The sequence below is a fragment of the Vicugna pacos genome, chromosome 8 (assembly GCF_048564905.1).
Source record: "Vicugna pacos chromosome 8, VicPac4, whole genome shotgun sequence".
Taxonomy (NCBI): domain Eukaryota; kingdom Metazoa; phylum Chordata; class Mammalia; order Artiodactyla; family Camelidae; genus Vicugna; species Vicugna pacos.
Genome location: NC_132994.1, coordinates 74,221,080 through 74,237,001, shown reverse-complemented (window position 1 = coordinate 74,237,001; position 15,922 = coordinate 74,221,080). Strand labels below are relative to the sequence as shown.

The window sequence follows — 15,922 nt, the reverse complement described above, 5'->3', positions numbered from 1 at the left end:
GATATTTTGGGTGGGACTAAGCTGACGATCTAGTTATCCCTCCAGGACCTTCTCTGGCAGGGACGGAACATGAGTCTGCGACAAGGCCGCCTGTTACTGGAGGGACCGCAATCTGTTCCTTTTCTTAAGGAATCCTTTGATCATCTAGTCTTTGCCTAAAACTTGGCTAATATCTTTACAGAGAAATGTATCAATTATTAAAGTAACAGCTTTACATCATTAAGCCCTGTTCATTTAAAAAAAATCTAGATTTCCTGTGATGTCCCCAAACTGTCCTAGGACTTCACTCAGGCCGGGCCTGGAACCCGTGCTTCAGAAAACCCCATGCAGACGGACCCATGTGGCCGAGCTGTGGGCGCTGTTTTATTATGGGGTCCTCTGGCCTCTCCTTCTTCGTCTCACTTCCTATTACAAGCCAGGCTAGTAAAAACTGATTGGGACGCCTCCCAGAGAAAGGCCCATCTCTCCCGGAGCGTCCTCTCTCCTGAAGTGCACGAGGGGCTGGTGGTGGGGAGGGAGACCCCTTTCCACCATCACTGGCTGGGGCCTGCAGGGTTTGCATCCTCTTTGTGGACCATGGACTGTGCAGGCCATGTTAGTTTCTGTTGGTGTCTGCTCATTACCCTGCCTTTCTGGCTTCAGCGGTCCCAGCCTTTCAGGCTTCAGGCCAGAAAACACACTAGTCTTCAGTGATCTGGCCTAATTTGCGCTGTTTGTCCCGTTTCCATGTGCCCAGCAGGCCCGAGTGCGGCCACATCGCCCTGTCCTATCTTTCTTGGACACTGGCACACTTGCCTGGGGCTGCTGCAGTCCCGGCTCGGTTCAGGAGTGGTCGGCTGCTCTCTCTCCCTGTGCCACAGGTGCCTTGCCACAGGTTTTTTTTTATGTTAATACCCTAAGTTAGGCCAAGCTGTGTTTCCTTCTCTTACTGACCTCTCTTGTCCGGTGCTGGGGGAAAGCGAGGTATGTGAGATTTTTGGATCTTAACTAGTCTCAGTCCAAAGGCTATTTTAAGGAATTCATAGTTATTTTTTCCCTAAGAGTTGTTTAGGAGCTCACAGCGTCTGTACTGGGTAGAACAGAGGCATTAAACCTGTGTGGCCAGTGTCTGTGTGTCTGTGTGTGTGCATGTGTGCATGTGTGCATGTGCGTGTGTGTGCAGACTTCTATTTAAGCACCCAAAGTGCTTTGCAATTATTAATGAGATATAACATTTAAGTAGATTGCAAGATTATTCACACACCACCATTTTTTAATAGTTTCCATTACAGTTTGATACTCAGAATTTCCACATAATTTTGTCGTGGCCACAGGAAACGTAATGGAGGCAGTTTTATTGAGCTGGCACCGAGGAGGTACATGTTGACACTCAGTATAACCTGTAGCATTAAAGAAACAATTTATGTACAGGACTTACTAAACGCTTAAATAGACCTAAATTGAATAGGAAATGCTATTTTAAAATTTCCAATTACTCTGTTCTATTTTCTATGAGTTCTGCATATTAGCACTAGGGTACATTTCTTAAGAAACTGCGAGCAAGGAGCTAAATTTGCACATTGATTTTTGTCTTTTGTCTGCAGTTTAAGGCTAATTTAAAAGGATGGTGAGGAAATTCTATTTTCAACTGGCTGAAGTTCAATAAGAATATAATAAAACACTGTTATAGCAAACTCTTTCCCAGTGAAATTTTGGCAAAGCCAAACTTAATTCCTTTCAATGCGCTCCAATACAGCCAAAATACTGTTCTAGGGAGCAAGACATCCATTAGAGTGACAAGCTTCCTCCAGTACCAGGATTTTTCCATATTTTATTTCAAACCAAATCAGAATTTCAGTGTTTTAAATTAAGAATGCGAAAAGGAAATGTTTTATAATAAAATCAATAAAAGGCATACGGTTTCATTACAGCTATATTTTTATCATTAGCCTGCATTTTTCTAATTTCAGAAGCATATCTGATCACTTTAGATGTACGAAGTTACTTCATTTAATTATTCTTGCTGTGAAAGCTTTGTAATTCCTTAGTTAAGGCCTACTGATTAGCTTAAAAGCCCTAATGAAAAGATTGACCATATAATGGATCTTTTTGGGTACAGACCAAGAAAGGGAAATTTTAAAGGTGTTTCTTCTGTTTCTTTCTTGTTTTTATCCCTTTCCAGCTAAGTTGACTTTTAGACGCACTGCTTCCCACAGATGGAAGAGCTGACCGGAGGCTTTAGAGGGACACAGGATAGTTCTTAAAATCAGGAGCATGGGCACTTCTGGACACTTCTTACTTCATTTCCTGCTCATCTTCCTAAAACACTGGGTTTTGTCATTAAACTTCCCTACAAATTGCCAGTGACTTCCCATGGTTTTCAGGGTAAAGTTATTTGGTCAAAAGCAATGCGGTTTTGACCTAACCTCCAGACGAGGTCAGCACCTTTTAGCCTGGCCTTCAATGCTCTTCACAATGCCAGCACCCTCCTTCCCCATCTCCCACTGCTACTCAAGGAGGAGTGTCTCCCACAGCCAGTGTCCTGCTCAGAACCCCCTGAACACATGACGGGAATTTCACCTTCTGACTTCTAGATCACTTCCCCGATCTCAGATGCCTTCCATTCTCATTCATTCATTCTTTGCCATTCAACCAGTATTTATTGGCCGTGTAACATGGACCACATTGTTTCATGGCTTTTAAACTATTAAATCCCACCCATTCTTCAAGCTATGTTTCCTCCACAGGCTTCCTTAACTGCAAAGCACCATCAGAATCTCTGTCCCCCAGGACTCACAGCCCATCCACCATTCTCCTCCGCTTAGCAAAGCAGGGACTTCTGTTTGGACTTGACCTAAAGCCACCAAACAAGACTGTGCTCTGCAAATAACTACCTCTGTGGCCCCTGAACAAGTCAATCAACATCTACAAGTTTCAGTTTCCTTGTCAGTAAAATAGGGAAATGTTTGTATCACAAGACGGCTTGTAAAGATGAAAGGAGATAATATTGGTGGAAACTCTGTTTACGTAAAGAATTCTTATTTCAGATCTTATTTCAGATCTATGTCAACGTTTAAGTATGTGTTCTATTAATTTTGTTAATTATGTACTTTGAAATTCTTTCCGATGAAGCCTGTTGACTGTAGAAGAGACCTGTGTTGAGGCGGGCACCCCATTCAACACCAAGCGTCTCTTTGGGCTGCGTCACAGCCCCAGCGTTGTTTCAGCAGCAGGGATGTCAGTGGGGACTGTTCTCACGGGGGAAGGCAGGAGGACGACTCACCAGTCTCACTGGGTTGATTTCATAGACAGAAGAACATTCCAAAGACCACCCACCCTTGCATTATGCTTTAACTGAGAACCAGAATAAAGTAAAACAAACAATACACTGAAGCAAAGCCTGAAGTGTTGAGATTTCTTTAGTAAATCTCATCCTTCAGCTGATTTTATGAACAAGAATTTTCAGAAATAGGTGAGAGCAATGACTCCACTCAGTGGTGGGAAGCAGTGGGCTCACTAACAGGAAAAAGGTAGCAGCTTCTTCATGGCCTCGCAGGGAGAGGAATGAAAAGGGTCTAGAAAAGTCTGTCACCTTCCACTGAAACTACTGGAGGAACTATAAGGAATTGTAGGTTAAGCCCTAAGATGTTCTTAGGCAACCAAGAATCATTAACCCTTGCCTAAGAGCAGTAAAGCTAAAAGGATGGGAGGCGAACAGGAGCTTTGTTTTAGATTCTCTCCAAAAGGGAGAACCATCAACAAGGCAGCTCCAACAGCGAGCCGGGGCCACTCAGCACGTGCTGCGTGGCCGAGCCTCCCTGAGCCTTGCAAGCCTCCCGTTCGCTGCGGACCAGGTGGAACGCGGGTTACTGTGGTGCGCACGGTACTTTTCTTCAGTGATGAAAAACACACTCATGGTAATGAGCGGTTAATGATGAGAAATAAACCAACAATGTGGGTTACTGACTAATAATGCAATGCTGCGTCTAGTTTGTGAAACAGCAAAAATATGTCTATAGCAAGGGTTGCTGTAAGTGCATTTTTTTTCTTGCCACCACAAGCAAATAACCTCTAATCCTCTCCCCCACACACATACAAAACATTTCCAGGGACACGTCCTTGGGTGGTGGCTGAGGAAGGTGGGGGGGCAGCTGGCATGAGACGCAGAGACTGGGAACAAGTTCGCAGTGTTCGTCTCTAGGGACCCACAGAATAGCTGAGAATCGGCTCTTTCATCCCCGTCCCCTGCTCAGCTTTTCGCTGCCCCTGAGCCTCTGCTGTCCCCAAGTGGCCGTCTGGGTCACTTGGTCGGCCATCGAGGTGCTATGTGTGTAGATAAAAGTTTGCTAATGCTTCCCGTTAACAAGGCTGTAGTGTGAGTGTGCTCCTTATCCAGCTTTACGTTTACAGAGCAGCCATGGTGTGGAAGTGAGGCGGGCAGATGTGCAGGTGTCCGAGTCAGTGTGATCTGGCTCTGCATCCCGGGGCCAGCGTCCACGAGCACCGTGGCAGCAGATCACTCAGCCTAGCACCTGTGAGCCCCCCAGTATTCAACCCAACACCCCTCAGCCCGGCGCCTCTCAGCCTGCCATCCCAGCCCCAGCCTGTCCCACACAGGTGCCCACACAGGTGATTAAATGCTGTAATGCTGCTTTGACTTTGGGGAGGGCTGCAAAGCCGAGTAGTTAGAGACACAGATTGTGAGCTGGCCGTATCCAGACCACAGCCTGGCTCTGTTATTTATAATCTGAGTGCCCCTCGGTCAGTGCAGTAACTGCTCACCTGCCAAGTTTCTACATAACATGGGAAGTGGGCAGAATATAGTTCAGTGGCAGGGCGTGAGCTCAGCATGCATGAGGTCCTGGGTTCAATCCCCAGTACCTCCATTTAAAGTAAATAAATACATAAACTAATTACCCTCCCCCCTACAAAAACTACCAAAAATAAATTTTAAAAAATCACATGTATAGAAGATGGGAATTCAACACCAGCAATCTAGCAAAACACGTGCAGCTTTTGGCATAGGATCATGGAGTGGTCACTCTGTGAGAGGCAGCAGTGTTATTAATAATTTGTGGGTAATCTTTGAGAAAAGAAAAGCAAAATCTGATTTTCTGCACAATGTCAATCTAAGAAACAGTGCCTTTTGGCCTCTCTGTATGCTTAAACAGCCACGTAAGTTGCTCATGAGAGTATAAGAAATTGCACTGCTCTGCAGGGACCACACAAAAACGCTGTCCTAAACTCAATGAAATTCTTTAGCAGTATTTTCATGATCTATGTACTATAAGTCACGTAACAACTGATGCAAGCTCATTATTCAGTACAGGAGTATAAAAGTACATAATATCACTGGAACAAGAACTAGTTAGTAGAAAATCTTGTGAAAGCTTCATGATATTTTAATGTGTGTATTTGTTGATACACCTAAGATTCCTTCTCCCTACGTGGAGAGAAGCATTTTTCTTTACGAGCTTCTAATTTTTCAGGAAGTACCAATCAGGTGAGTGACTCACTTGAAGCTTTCCACCAGGGAAGCAAATATGCCCAGGAAATGGGCAGCAAAAATCTTGAACAAAAAGTTTAATTCCTTGATCAGAGAAGCAGGTCAGATGAAACAACAGGTGAAGAACATGGGAAAACAGAACAAAACCAAAAATTATATATGGTTTGGAAAGGAATACAATGGTTGGAGCTGATAACCGGGTAACATGGTACCAAAGTCCACGTCCCCTTTAAAAGCTCTCCCGAAGTCAGTACAGCTACTGGATGTCTTGAGGCAATCATTTCAGCCTGTCAAGCCTGCGTTCAGTGCTTGCAAGCCTTTCAGGGCAGCGCATCCAGCATCTGGCTGGCTGTCCCTGCTGCAGGGGTTTCATTTGCAAGTGGATGGGTAAAATCAGACGGTACTTCAGGGCTTACACGCTGGATATTGCTAAGACAGTTGTAAAGAAACATCAGCTATGGTCCCTGCTCTCAGGGAGCTTACAGTCTAGATGGAAACTAGTTGTAAACACATGGCAAGCCAGGATATACCTAACTATGTAAGGCTGTTTTTTTTGTTTTTGTTTTTTAAGAACCCTAAGTGAGTGGGTTGAGCCCAGGACACTGGGGGATTCTGTGCCTCTCTGACCTAGGAAAGGCTCAGCAGGGGTGAGCATGGCCGGAGGGAAAGACAGAGTCCTCCTCGGGCCTGCCTGCTTCTTGCCTTTGTCTCAGTTCCCTGGCAGGGGCCTTGCGGATTCCCTCTTCTTGAGAGGAAGCGCCTAAGTGAAGATTAACTGGCTATCAATGCAAACCAAGCTGTAAAGCTTTTTACCATAAAACATCTTTCCATTTCTAAAAAAGAAATCCACAATTGAAAACTTTCGCTATTTCATTAAGTCCCCAGTGGTAAGTCTCCGTGACTAATTTCACCAACGTGAAAATTAATTCATAACAAAAGAAAGAACTTTAATTCTATAAGAACAGAAGAAATTTGGCTTTTTTAAAGAAAGAACTCTATCAACCCAAATAGGAATTGTCACATGTAGTTTTATCAAAACTTGCTTGTATTTCATGAGAGCTTTATCTCTGGCAACTTGAAACACACCAGAGACGCTGAAAGTATCAATGGTTACAGAACGCTGAAAATATTACGGCTAAGTCTTCCTTTTCCCCATGTGTTGTATCTGTGGGGTGGGTGTGTGGAAGGCGAGAGGCTGGGCATCTGGTCATTAGGTCGTCCACCCCAGGGAGCCTGGAGACAGCCCATTCCACCAACGCACCAACTTTTGTTAATTAGTCTAGCAGTAAAGATTAGGTTTGCCTGCATAAGACAGAAAACTTTACATAATACCGGCATAGGTAAGACAGATGTTTATTCTTTTTCATGTCAATAAAAGTCTGGAAGGAGGCAATCTGGCTGTTGTGAAGTCTAAGAGCTCCACAAAGTCATCGGAGAACTGGACTTCTCCCACTTTTGTACCTAACTTTCTTGCCTGTGTCTTCTGTCTCAAGATTACTCCATAGCCAAAGATGGCTGCTGGAGTATCATCCTTCTCATCTGAGTTCCAGGCTGTAGGAAGGAGGAAGGAAGGACAAGAGATCTGCCCTTCCCAGCCAAAGGCCACACAATGCTTCCCCTCTGCCACTGGCCACAATTTACTCAACACGCCCACACCAAGCTGCGACTCTCTTCTTGCCTCCGAGGGCAGTGTCCTGAACAAAACAGCAGTTTGGTCACTAAGGACTAAGGGGAGAATGGATGATGTTTCCTCTATCTGGCAGCCCCAGTCTCAGTGTGCGGATGTTTCCTCTATCTGGCAGCCCCTGTCTCAGTGTGCGTGGAAGCATGTGGAGACGCCAGCAGGAGACACTCCGCCTCACAGTCCTCCGGGCTAAACTTTTGTTCCTGTTCCTCCCGACCCAGCCCCTCCTGCTTTCAGTCCCCTCTCTTCCCCTTTGATGGGAGCCTGAGTCAGCCCAGGGCCGTTTAGGAGACTCACTGGCCAGGAAACATGGTCGAATCTCCGCCAGAAAAAAAAATCATCTTTCTAATTTCTTTCCTAATGCTTTCACCCCTCACTTCCATTGGCAGTTTCTCAAAAGAGGGTTTATCCTCCAGGACCACTGGTCCATCCTGTAGCCCTCCGACCTCGCTGGGTCGTGGATGCTCTGCTGCGCTTCTCTCTTGAGGCCCCGCCCTCCAAGTCACCCCAGCCCGGCCTTCCCAGGCTTGGTCTTCCGTGTCCTGTTCTCTGTAGCTTCCACAGTGCTGTCCTGCCTCTGCTTCTGGAAACTCTGTGCCGTGTGTGTGTGTGTGTGTGTGTGTGTGTGTGTGTGTGTGTGTGTTGGGGGCGGGGGGGGTCCTTCTGGTTTTCTTCTCCCGGCTCTGACCTTTTAAGCCACCCTCTGGCTCAGCCACATGGTCCTCGCGTCTCTCGTGCGCAGGTGCTCTTAGACACCGCTGTTCTTGGCTTACTCTGCTTTTCTTTAACCACAAGATTTACCTTGGTAATTTCATCCAGTTTAACATTTTCAGTTATTAGCTCCCTGTGGACACTCTCCTCTCTCTCCCCCTTCCCCTTGACCTTCTATATAACGAGCGGCTGTGACACGAGGTGCCTGGGGAGGCTCCTCTAACGCTGTTGTCCCCGCGCACTGTGTCCCATTTCCTTCCAGTAGTTCCCATCACCGCCTCCTCTGCCTCTGTGCTTCAACCTCCAACTTGGTCCTGGCTGCGCCCATGGCCGCCAGGCTGGCTCACCCAACTCCAGCCCCAACTCCCTTCTGACAAGTAGCTGCCACTCTCCTCTGGCCCGAAGCACAGTTGTGATTCTGTGGCGCACATATTTGCAAATACTTAATGGCAACTTCTTGCCCGTGGCTTCCAGCCCAGATTCCTGGGTGTGTTCTTAAACACCCTCCACAACTCCTTCACTTTCTCTCTCTCTGGTCCTTCCACCCAACTACTGCTGCCGACCTGCTGCTTATGTGCAAAGCCTTTACTCAGGCTATTCCTCAGCCTAGATCATGCTTTTCCCATCTGTGCAGCTTTGGAAATCAAGGTGAAGTGTTCTACAAAATCTTCTCTCATCTCGAGACAGGCTCCAGTCGCATGCCATCTACATTACTTGCGATCTTGCACAAGTTATCTCCTGAACTTGACTGCAGTCTCCTTAAGGACAGGAATTTTGTCTGAGTTTCTCCTCCCTCAGTCCTTCCTTCCCCTCCTCCCTCCCTCTGTCCCTTCTCTCTTTCTTTCCATTTCTAATACTTAACATAGTGCCTTCTACCTGGGGTGTTCAAAAAATATTTACTAAAGGAATACACAAATGATAGTCAAAAGAAAACAAGTCAAGGGCATGATCAGGCTGGTGTGTGACCTGTGCAACTGAGCAGGTGAACAGAAGGAATTTTCCTGTGTTCTCCATTGCTGGGGCAAAGTGTCACTGACAGAAGAACAGGAAAGTTTTACCCTCGTGACTTAGCCCAGAGGCTACACGATATTTTTATTGAAGCAAATGTAATGGCAAGAGAATCAGAGACTGGTCTGTGTACTTGCCCTGCTCACCCTCTGTGTAAGAACAGTCATGGCCACCTGAAGAAACGAAGGAGCTGTTAAAGTCAAGACACGAGTGTCTGTGTGGAGGCAGAGTAAAGGGGGGAAAAAGACGGAGGAGCAGCTAACATTTTCTAATCACTCTTAACTCACCTACTTGTGCTTTCTTATTTCTCTGAGCAAGGTTATTTTGACTTGCACGTCAAAATCTCCAAATTAGGTAAGTGCTCAGAAATAAACAGAAGAGACTTTTTACCTGGGCTCTCCATAGGAGAGCCAAAACACTGAATCAGGAGTGATTCTCGTATCCAAGATTGGAAATCTGAAATTGAAAAGGCCCATTTATCTTCTGACCCACTATGACCCAGAAGCAAAATGCTGGCTTAGAAATGAAAAAGGCTAGGATCCCTCCGGGGGGTACTGTGTGGGGAAGCAGAGCTATGCCTCCTTTCTGATGGGAGTCAGACCCATCTGGCTGAAATTCCGTTATGTTTTCTAGCGTAACAGACCAGGGCTCAGGAAGTCTTGGTTCAATTTGCAGTTCACGTGCTACATGGCCTTTGGTCCTCTCACTCCCTGTTATGCACCCAGGAGCTATTTGTCTGAATTTCCAACAGCTAATGCTTTCCTGTACCCCTCGGGCTACCCAAGAAATCCACCAAGGCCTTCCACTGAAAATAATTGTTTCCAAAATTCCTCAGGAATTGTAGCATCTAAGGTGACTGGGGCAGGGGAGATTTATTAACCACTGTCTATAGCCTTCTTGGGTCTCTCCCCACCAAGTCGACTCAAATAAATACATAATCAAAGTACAAATTCTGTGCTTGCTCTGCAAACACAGCTTCAAGAGTTGTCGCCTAAAAGGAATCCTCCTACACTGCTAGTGGGAATGTAGATTCATACAGCCACTCTGGAGGACAGTATGGAGGTTCCTTGAAAAACTAAAAATAGACTTAACATATGATCCAGCAATCCTACTTCTGGGCATACACCCAAAGAAAAATATAATTAAAAAAGACACATCCATCCCAATGTCCATAGCAGCACTATTTACAATAGCCAAGGCATGGAAACAATCCAAATGTTCAACAGATGACTGGATAAAGAAGATGTGGTACATATATACATACAATGGAATACTACTCAGCTATAAAAAAGAATAAAATAATGCCATTTGCAGCACATGGATGGACCTGGAGATCATCATTCTAAGTGAAGTAAGCTGGAAAGAGAAGGAAAAATGCCATATGGTATCGCTTATATGTGTAATCTAAAAAAAAGAGACACAAATGAACTACTTATTATTTATAACTTAGATGATTGATTTCTTGAATATGTGTAAGCACATTTGACTGTCCTTTACAAATGGATTAGTGCATTCTGTTGATTCCTGAAAAAAATTAAAAAAAAAAACAACCCTACAGCTCAAAAAAAAAGAAAAGAAAGAAAGAGTTGTCTCTTCAACTCCCATCCAACCAACTCGCCTCCATGAAGAGATTTCAGAGCTGACATTGTTCTCCAGGCTTTAAAATTGACAACCCCCCACCCCAACAAACTCAATTATCTAAAAAGGGCAATCTCAGGGGAAAATACTAAGGTATTTCTCAACAAAAAGATAGCAGCAGTGACTGCACAGAGTTCCGGGTTAGGACACAGGACGAGAGGCGGATCACTTCACCTACGGAAGATTAAGAACCGAGAGAAAGACCGCGCTTTCAGTCATAAAGATACACGCCACGGCCACACGGCGTTGTAGGAAAAGCCAGCAGCCCTGCTCTGCTACTAACCAGCTGTACTTTGCGGATTTTTTCTAACTTTTTTTTCGTAGGGAGAGGTAATTAGGGTTTTTTGTTTTTGTTTCTGTTTTTAGTTTTAGTTTTAAGGGAGGTGCCGGGGATTGCACCCAGGACCTCGGGCATGCTCCGCACGCTCTCTACCGCTGACCTCTACCCTCCCCTGTAAGCACCTGTACTTTGGACATTTTCATCTCTCTGAGCTTTAGTTTCCCGGTGTATAAAAAGGTAAAGCTAAGGCTGCCTTCTACGTTTGCTGTGAGATTAAATGAGACTGCGGTGAAGTCAGGAGCCTGAAGAGGCAGCCGCGGCATCAGTGGTGGCGGCAGCTGTAACCAGGATGGCCGCGCAGGCCGTGCCCAGCTGCTCTCCACCTTGACTGAGAACCGAGTAAAAGGAACCTGACGAACGCTTAGGAGAGGTTTAAGTCGGATGCATGGAATAATTTCCCCATCGTGAGGCCCTCAGAGGCGCCCGGTTGGTCTGCAGGAGGACCAAGTGTCTCTGCGTCCACGACCAGGCGGTGGGAAGCTGACGCTTTCACAGTCAAAGTCTCCATTCTCTGCCCTGAGCTCAGACTGGTGGCAACGCGACCCTCTAAACGGCCGGGAAAGGGCATTTTATGTAAGAAACCCTTTCCAGGTAAGCAGGAGTCTTTGACACAAGCCCTGTGCAGGCTGAGCAGTCCTGAGCCTCGCGCTCTCTGGCACAGGGGAGTGAAAGAACTGCTTGATGGCTTGGGGTTTGGGGGGCCTTGTCGTAAACGTCCGGCTGGCAGCGGCTCAAGGCAGCGCGGCCTGTGCGCACTGAACCATCTAAGCGCCGGAGCCGGAGCCGCAGCGCAGCCGGGGATCCGGGAGGAGCCGGGCACCGCCGCCCTCTCTTCAGTTTTAAACCAGGAACTCACGAAGTGCTGGTCAAGTGTGGGCGGGAACTGCTGGTTTGGGAACTTCCAGACACCCACGGAAGCACTCTCCTGCTTTTCAGTATGGAGGCAGTGAGCTTAACAGCAGTTTCTACGAAAAGGGAAGCAGTGACTTGAATAGCTGCCACGGGCCTGGGGGCTTTGGGCCAAAATCCCTGGAGATGTGTGGGGAGCTGGGAGAGCACAGTCGAAAGTCTTACATGAGTTAGGCTGGTCTTACTTATTGCAGGATTCAGTGCCCAGCAGAGCAAAGAGGGGAGCCTGGCAATGCCCTGAAGGAGTATGGCACTGTCCTGGTTTCTCAAAGGGGTTACGGTATCGCTGTAACCCAGGCCCGCAGGTCTCCTACAGTCTCGCCCTGGATGAGAAGAGATGGGAGCACGAAGTGTTTCTATTCTGAGGAGCGACCGTTTTTGGACATTCCAAAACCTATCTGTTATTTCTCAATTTTTTTTATTGGTTCATAAACGCAACAGATGCTTAGACTTGTAAAGAAATTTAGACAGAATCTAGACTGTTTCTAAAATTTAATTTTTAAAATAACTTTTTGTTTCTGATTATATAGTTCATTATGGAAGACATGGCAAAGAGAAGGATAAAGAAGCAAACATCCTTTACCCACTCCCTCCCAGGAAACAGCCATCCTTGCTGTGTGAGTGCACTTCCACCTTGTGTGTGTGCGCGCACAGGTGCACGTGTGTGTGTTTAAAGCACACAGCCTAACAACTCAGAGAAAAATAAAATGTTACATCTTGGTGTATCAAGACCACCCCTAGTATTTCTTACAGGGACTACAGCAACTTGTGTCCTGATTTGTTGCTCAGCATATTGTTGCAACATGAGAGAATTTAAATAAATTAATTGGAAAGGTAAAAAAAGAAAACCACATATCAACACACAAGTACGATTATATTATGTATGTTTTTACATCTTAATTTTTAGCTCAATTTTATCATGTCCTTAAAATGTTTTCACTCTAAATAGCAACATAATATTCCATCATAGGAATAAAACATAATTTATTTAGCCATTTCCATACTGGTGGACATTTTCTAATTTCTATTTTTTCACTATTATTAAAAACAAATTTATAATATCTAGTTACCTAAGTCTATTTCTATCTCTAATTATTTCCTTAGGTTTGATTCTTAGGTGTTAATGATTAGGTCAAGCTTGTGAATATTTTAAAATCTAGTTGGCATACCAGTCTCTGTGTTAGGAATTAGGAACTGAAGTCAAAAAGTCTAGAATCTTCTGGAGACTGCACAGTTCTCCAGTGCTGGAAGTGTGCCCTGCACCCAGGCGACCTAACTCCCTAGAAGGCGCTCACACGTGTGTTTCAGGATCCAGTAAAAGTGAAAGAAGCAAGAAATTGTGTTACCAGTGCAAGTGTCATTCTTTTTCCCAGAAAAAACACCCGTGGGAGTGTTTATGTGTTCTCAAATTGCATGTGTGTATGTGTGTGTGTGTGTGTGTGTGTGTGTGTGTGTGTGTGTGTGTACACTAATAAAAACCATCCAGTGACCTGGGTCAAAGAAGCTTTCTCTGGGGCAAATTGCTATTTACCCTGATGCCAAAGCAAAATATAGTTTCTGCAATTAAAATAACTGAAGTTGAAAAAAATCCGATTATCTGTATTGAACTTTTGGTAACTTGCATTTAGAGGATGCATGTGCAGTTAAGGCTGGGTTATTTAGGTTGAGGGAGCAGAAACCTCTTGAGCTGACCAAGGTAGGGTGATGACAAATTCCAATGCTGGCTGTAAATTTTAGAAATTAAAAAGCAATTTGCAAGTTTTAAGTATATACAGAGAGGCACAAGGCCTTGTTTCAAATAATAACTGTGGCTTAATAAAATGTAGAAGCTGAGAGCTTCCTGGGATTATGATGAAAGATACTTCTATGTCTGGAAGACATTTCTGTAATTTGCATATTTACTGGGGCTCTTGCTGAGAAGACCAAGGACAAACAGGATCCTTGGTCCATTAACTTTGTGTGTCAAGTCCATGGCCTTCTTACATGTCTTGGTATAAAAATAAATCGGTGGTAGAGTCTGTGATGGAAAATGCCCCTGCCTCACCCCCCTGCTCTCACTGTGGGGAGCTGGCTCGTCCACACTCTCAGGCCAACTGCGCCAACTGAGGTCAACTTTCAATGAGGGAGGGGCTCCTGACCCATGGACTCATGTTACACTGAGGAAGGAAACAGTTCTTTTTCAATCTGTAAGTCTGTCTTTCCTTCTTTTCTCACTCCTCTATGTTCTTCCATTGCCTTATCACTGCCCAGCTGGCTACAGCCAACCAATGCAAACTTGGAAATTGTGAGAATTTGGGGGAAAAGTTTATTTCTAGATTAATTTTAGACCTTTTTGCATCTGAGAAAAGCTGTAATTTTGTGTTATCGATACATCATTGGGAATAGATACAACCCTGTGCTTTAGAGCAGACAGGCTGAGGTTGGAGTCCTACCTCCAACACTATGTGATCTTGGGCAAATTACTTAACCTCTCTGAGCCTCAATTTCCTCATCTGTAAATTGGGAACAACAATGGGAACTACCTCATCCAGTGGTGAAGCTAAAACGAGATAGAGCAGATAAATTGTTTAGCACACATTCTGGTACTCAGTAAGCACCCAGTCAATGCTATTTTTAGCCATTGGCGTTGTGGTTGTGCCCCTTTGACTGACATCTTTCTCTCATCTTGACTACTGGGTGGGAAGCTTGTTTCTATTCCTTCATAATGCTTTCCAGACAATATTACATTATTGTTACCATTTCTTCATTAATACATTTGTCACTGAATGAATTCTTAATGTAGCCACCAACATATTCTGCTTTGATTTTAAAATTGTAGTTGAACCTGAATTTTTAATCTTCTGAAATCTAAAAACCAAATTAAATTAGCTATGTTACAATTAGTTGATGCAAAAGTCTTTATGCTTTTGTTTCACAGAAAAGCAAGCCTAATATTTTCTGAGAATCTTGTTATAATCTAACACCAGGTGAAACCCTTTCACTTTTTTTTTTTAGTTCATTTGATGAGTTGACATTTAGGATCTTTGTTATAAAGCAATATGGAGATTTACAGGTAGTATAGGCTATGGATGAAAAGGAATCGGAGAACGAGAGGAGTAAAAGGAGAGGCCTAAGTTGTAGAAGAAGGAGGAACTGGAACCCCTAGAGAAGATCAGAGAAGAGTCTAGAGCTGGTTTGGGAAAGGTGGCTCTGGGCTGGGTGTTCGTGGCAGACAGTAAATGAGTCTGGCCACTCAGTGCAAAGGGGGCAGAGGACAAGGGCACGTGCTCGGAGGAGTCCAGGCCATTCAAGAGGCATGTGTATCTGATGCAAGGTTCTTTTCCAAGTTACCAGGTGCAAGAAGCACAACCAGAATAAAAGATGAGCCAACCCTACGGCAGCAGATTATGGTGAGCAATAGAGCAAGGTTTATCTGTGAGTGCCATGTGGGTGGGTCCTGACACCATCAGGAGGAGAGGATTCTGGGTCATTACCAAAAATGGAAGATCATCCTCTAGTGGTGCTTTGAGAATGCTACAAGCACATGACCTTTCATGTAAAGACATTCAATAGGGATGTGTACACAGGTACAGAGCCATCTCCGTACGCATTATCACCTCATTTTCTCGAGGCTAAAGAAACCTGCTTCCTTTTCTTCTCTAGATGAGATTCATGAACAACAAGTGGGAATCCATGCACTGTAGTTAATTTTATCAAAATGTTGGCTAGAATGCAATGTATCCTGATCATCACTATTTTTATTAGTTAAAAAAGGTACAACTAGAATTAACTTTTCATTCATACTAACGTTTCACATTTTGTTTTGTTCATGATATTTGGTCAAAAGAAGATTCAACAGGGGAACTAGAGGAAAATTAATAGCTAAGAACAAAATTAGGCCCATAGAGACCCCTCTACCCTTCTGGATTTCAAAAGAAAGAGGGAAAAACTACATGTACAATTGAACTGTATTAGCTTTAGTTCTGGCAGCTTTTATTCAAATATCTCCACCCTTTGCAACTAGCAAAATCAGTACTTTCGAACTTTCAGACTGCAAGTCAATCCATATTTTGCCTCAATACGATGGCCACAACCTCCAGTACTCCACAAAAGTCGAAAAGGGAAAATGCAATCGTAATTATTTAACACTTCAAAGTTCTCATTTGAA

At 44.6% G+C, this 15,922-nt stretch overlaps 1 protein-coding gene across 4 annotated transcripts in view; it reads right to left on the bottom strand.

Moving 5' to 3' along the window:
• The window catches only part of PACRG (parkin coregulated), a 438,725-nt gene that overhangs the window by 109,398 nt on the left and 313,405 nt on the right, over positions 1-15,922 (bottom strand). The window contains exon 6 of one of the 4 annotated variants that reach the window (XM_072966156.1): positions 1,235-1,379. The exons of the other annotated variants lie outside the window; for them this stretch is intronic. Coding sequence (XP_072822257.1) covers positions 1,370-1,379 — 10 coding nt within the window. The 3' untranslated portion in view covers positions 1,235-1,369. Of the gene's footprint in view, positions 1-1,234; positions 1,380-15,922 lie in introns of those variants that run through there. 4 annotated transcript variants of the gene reach the window in all.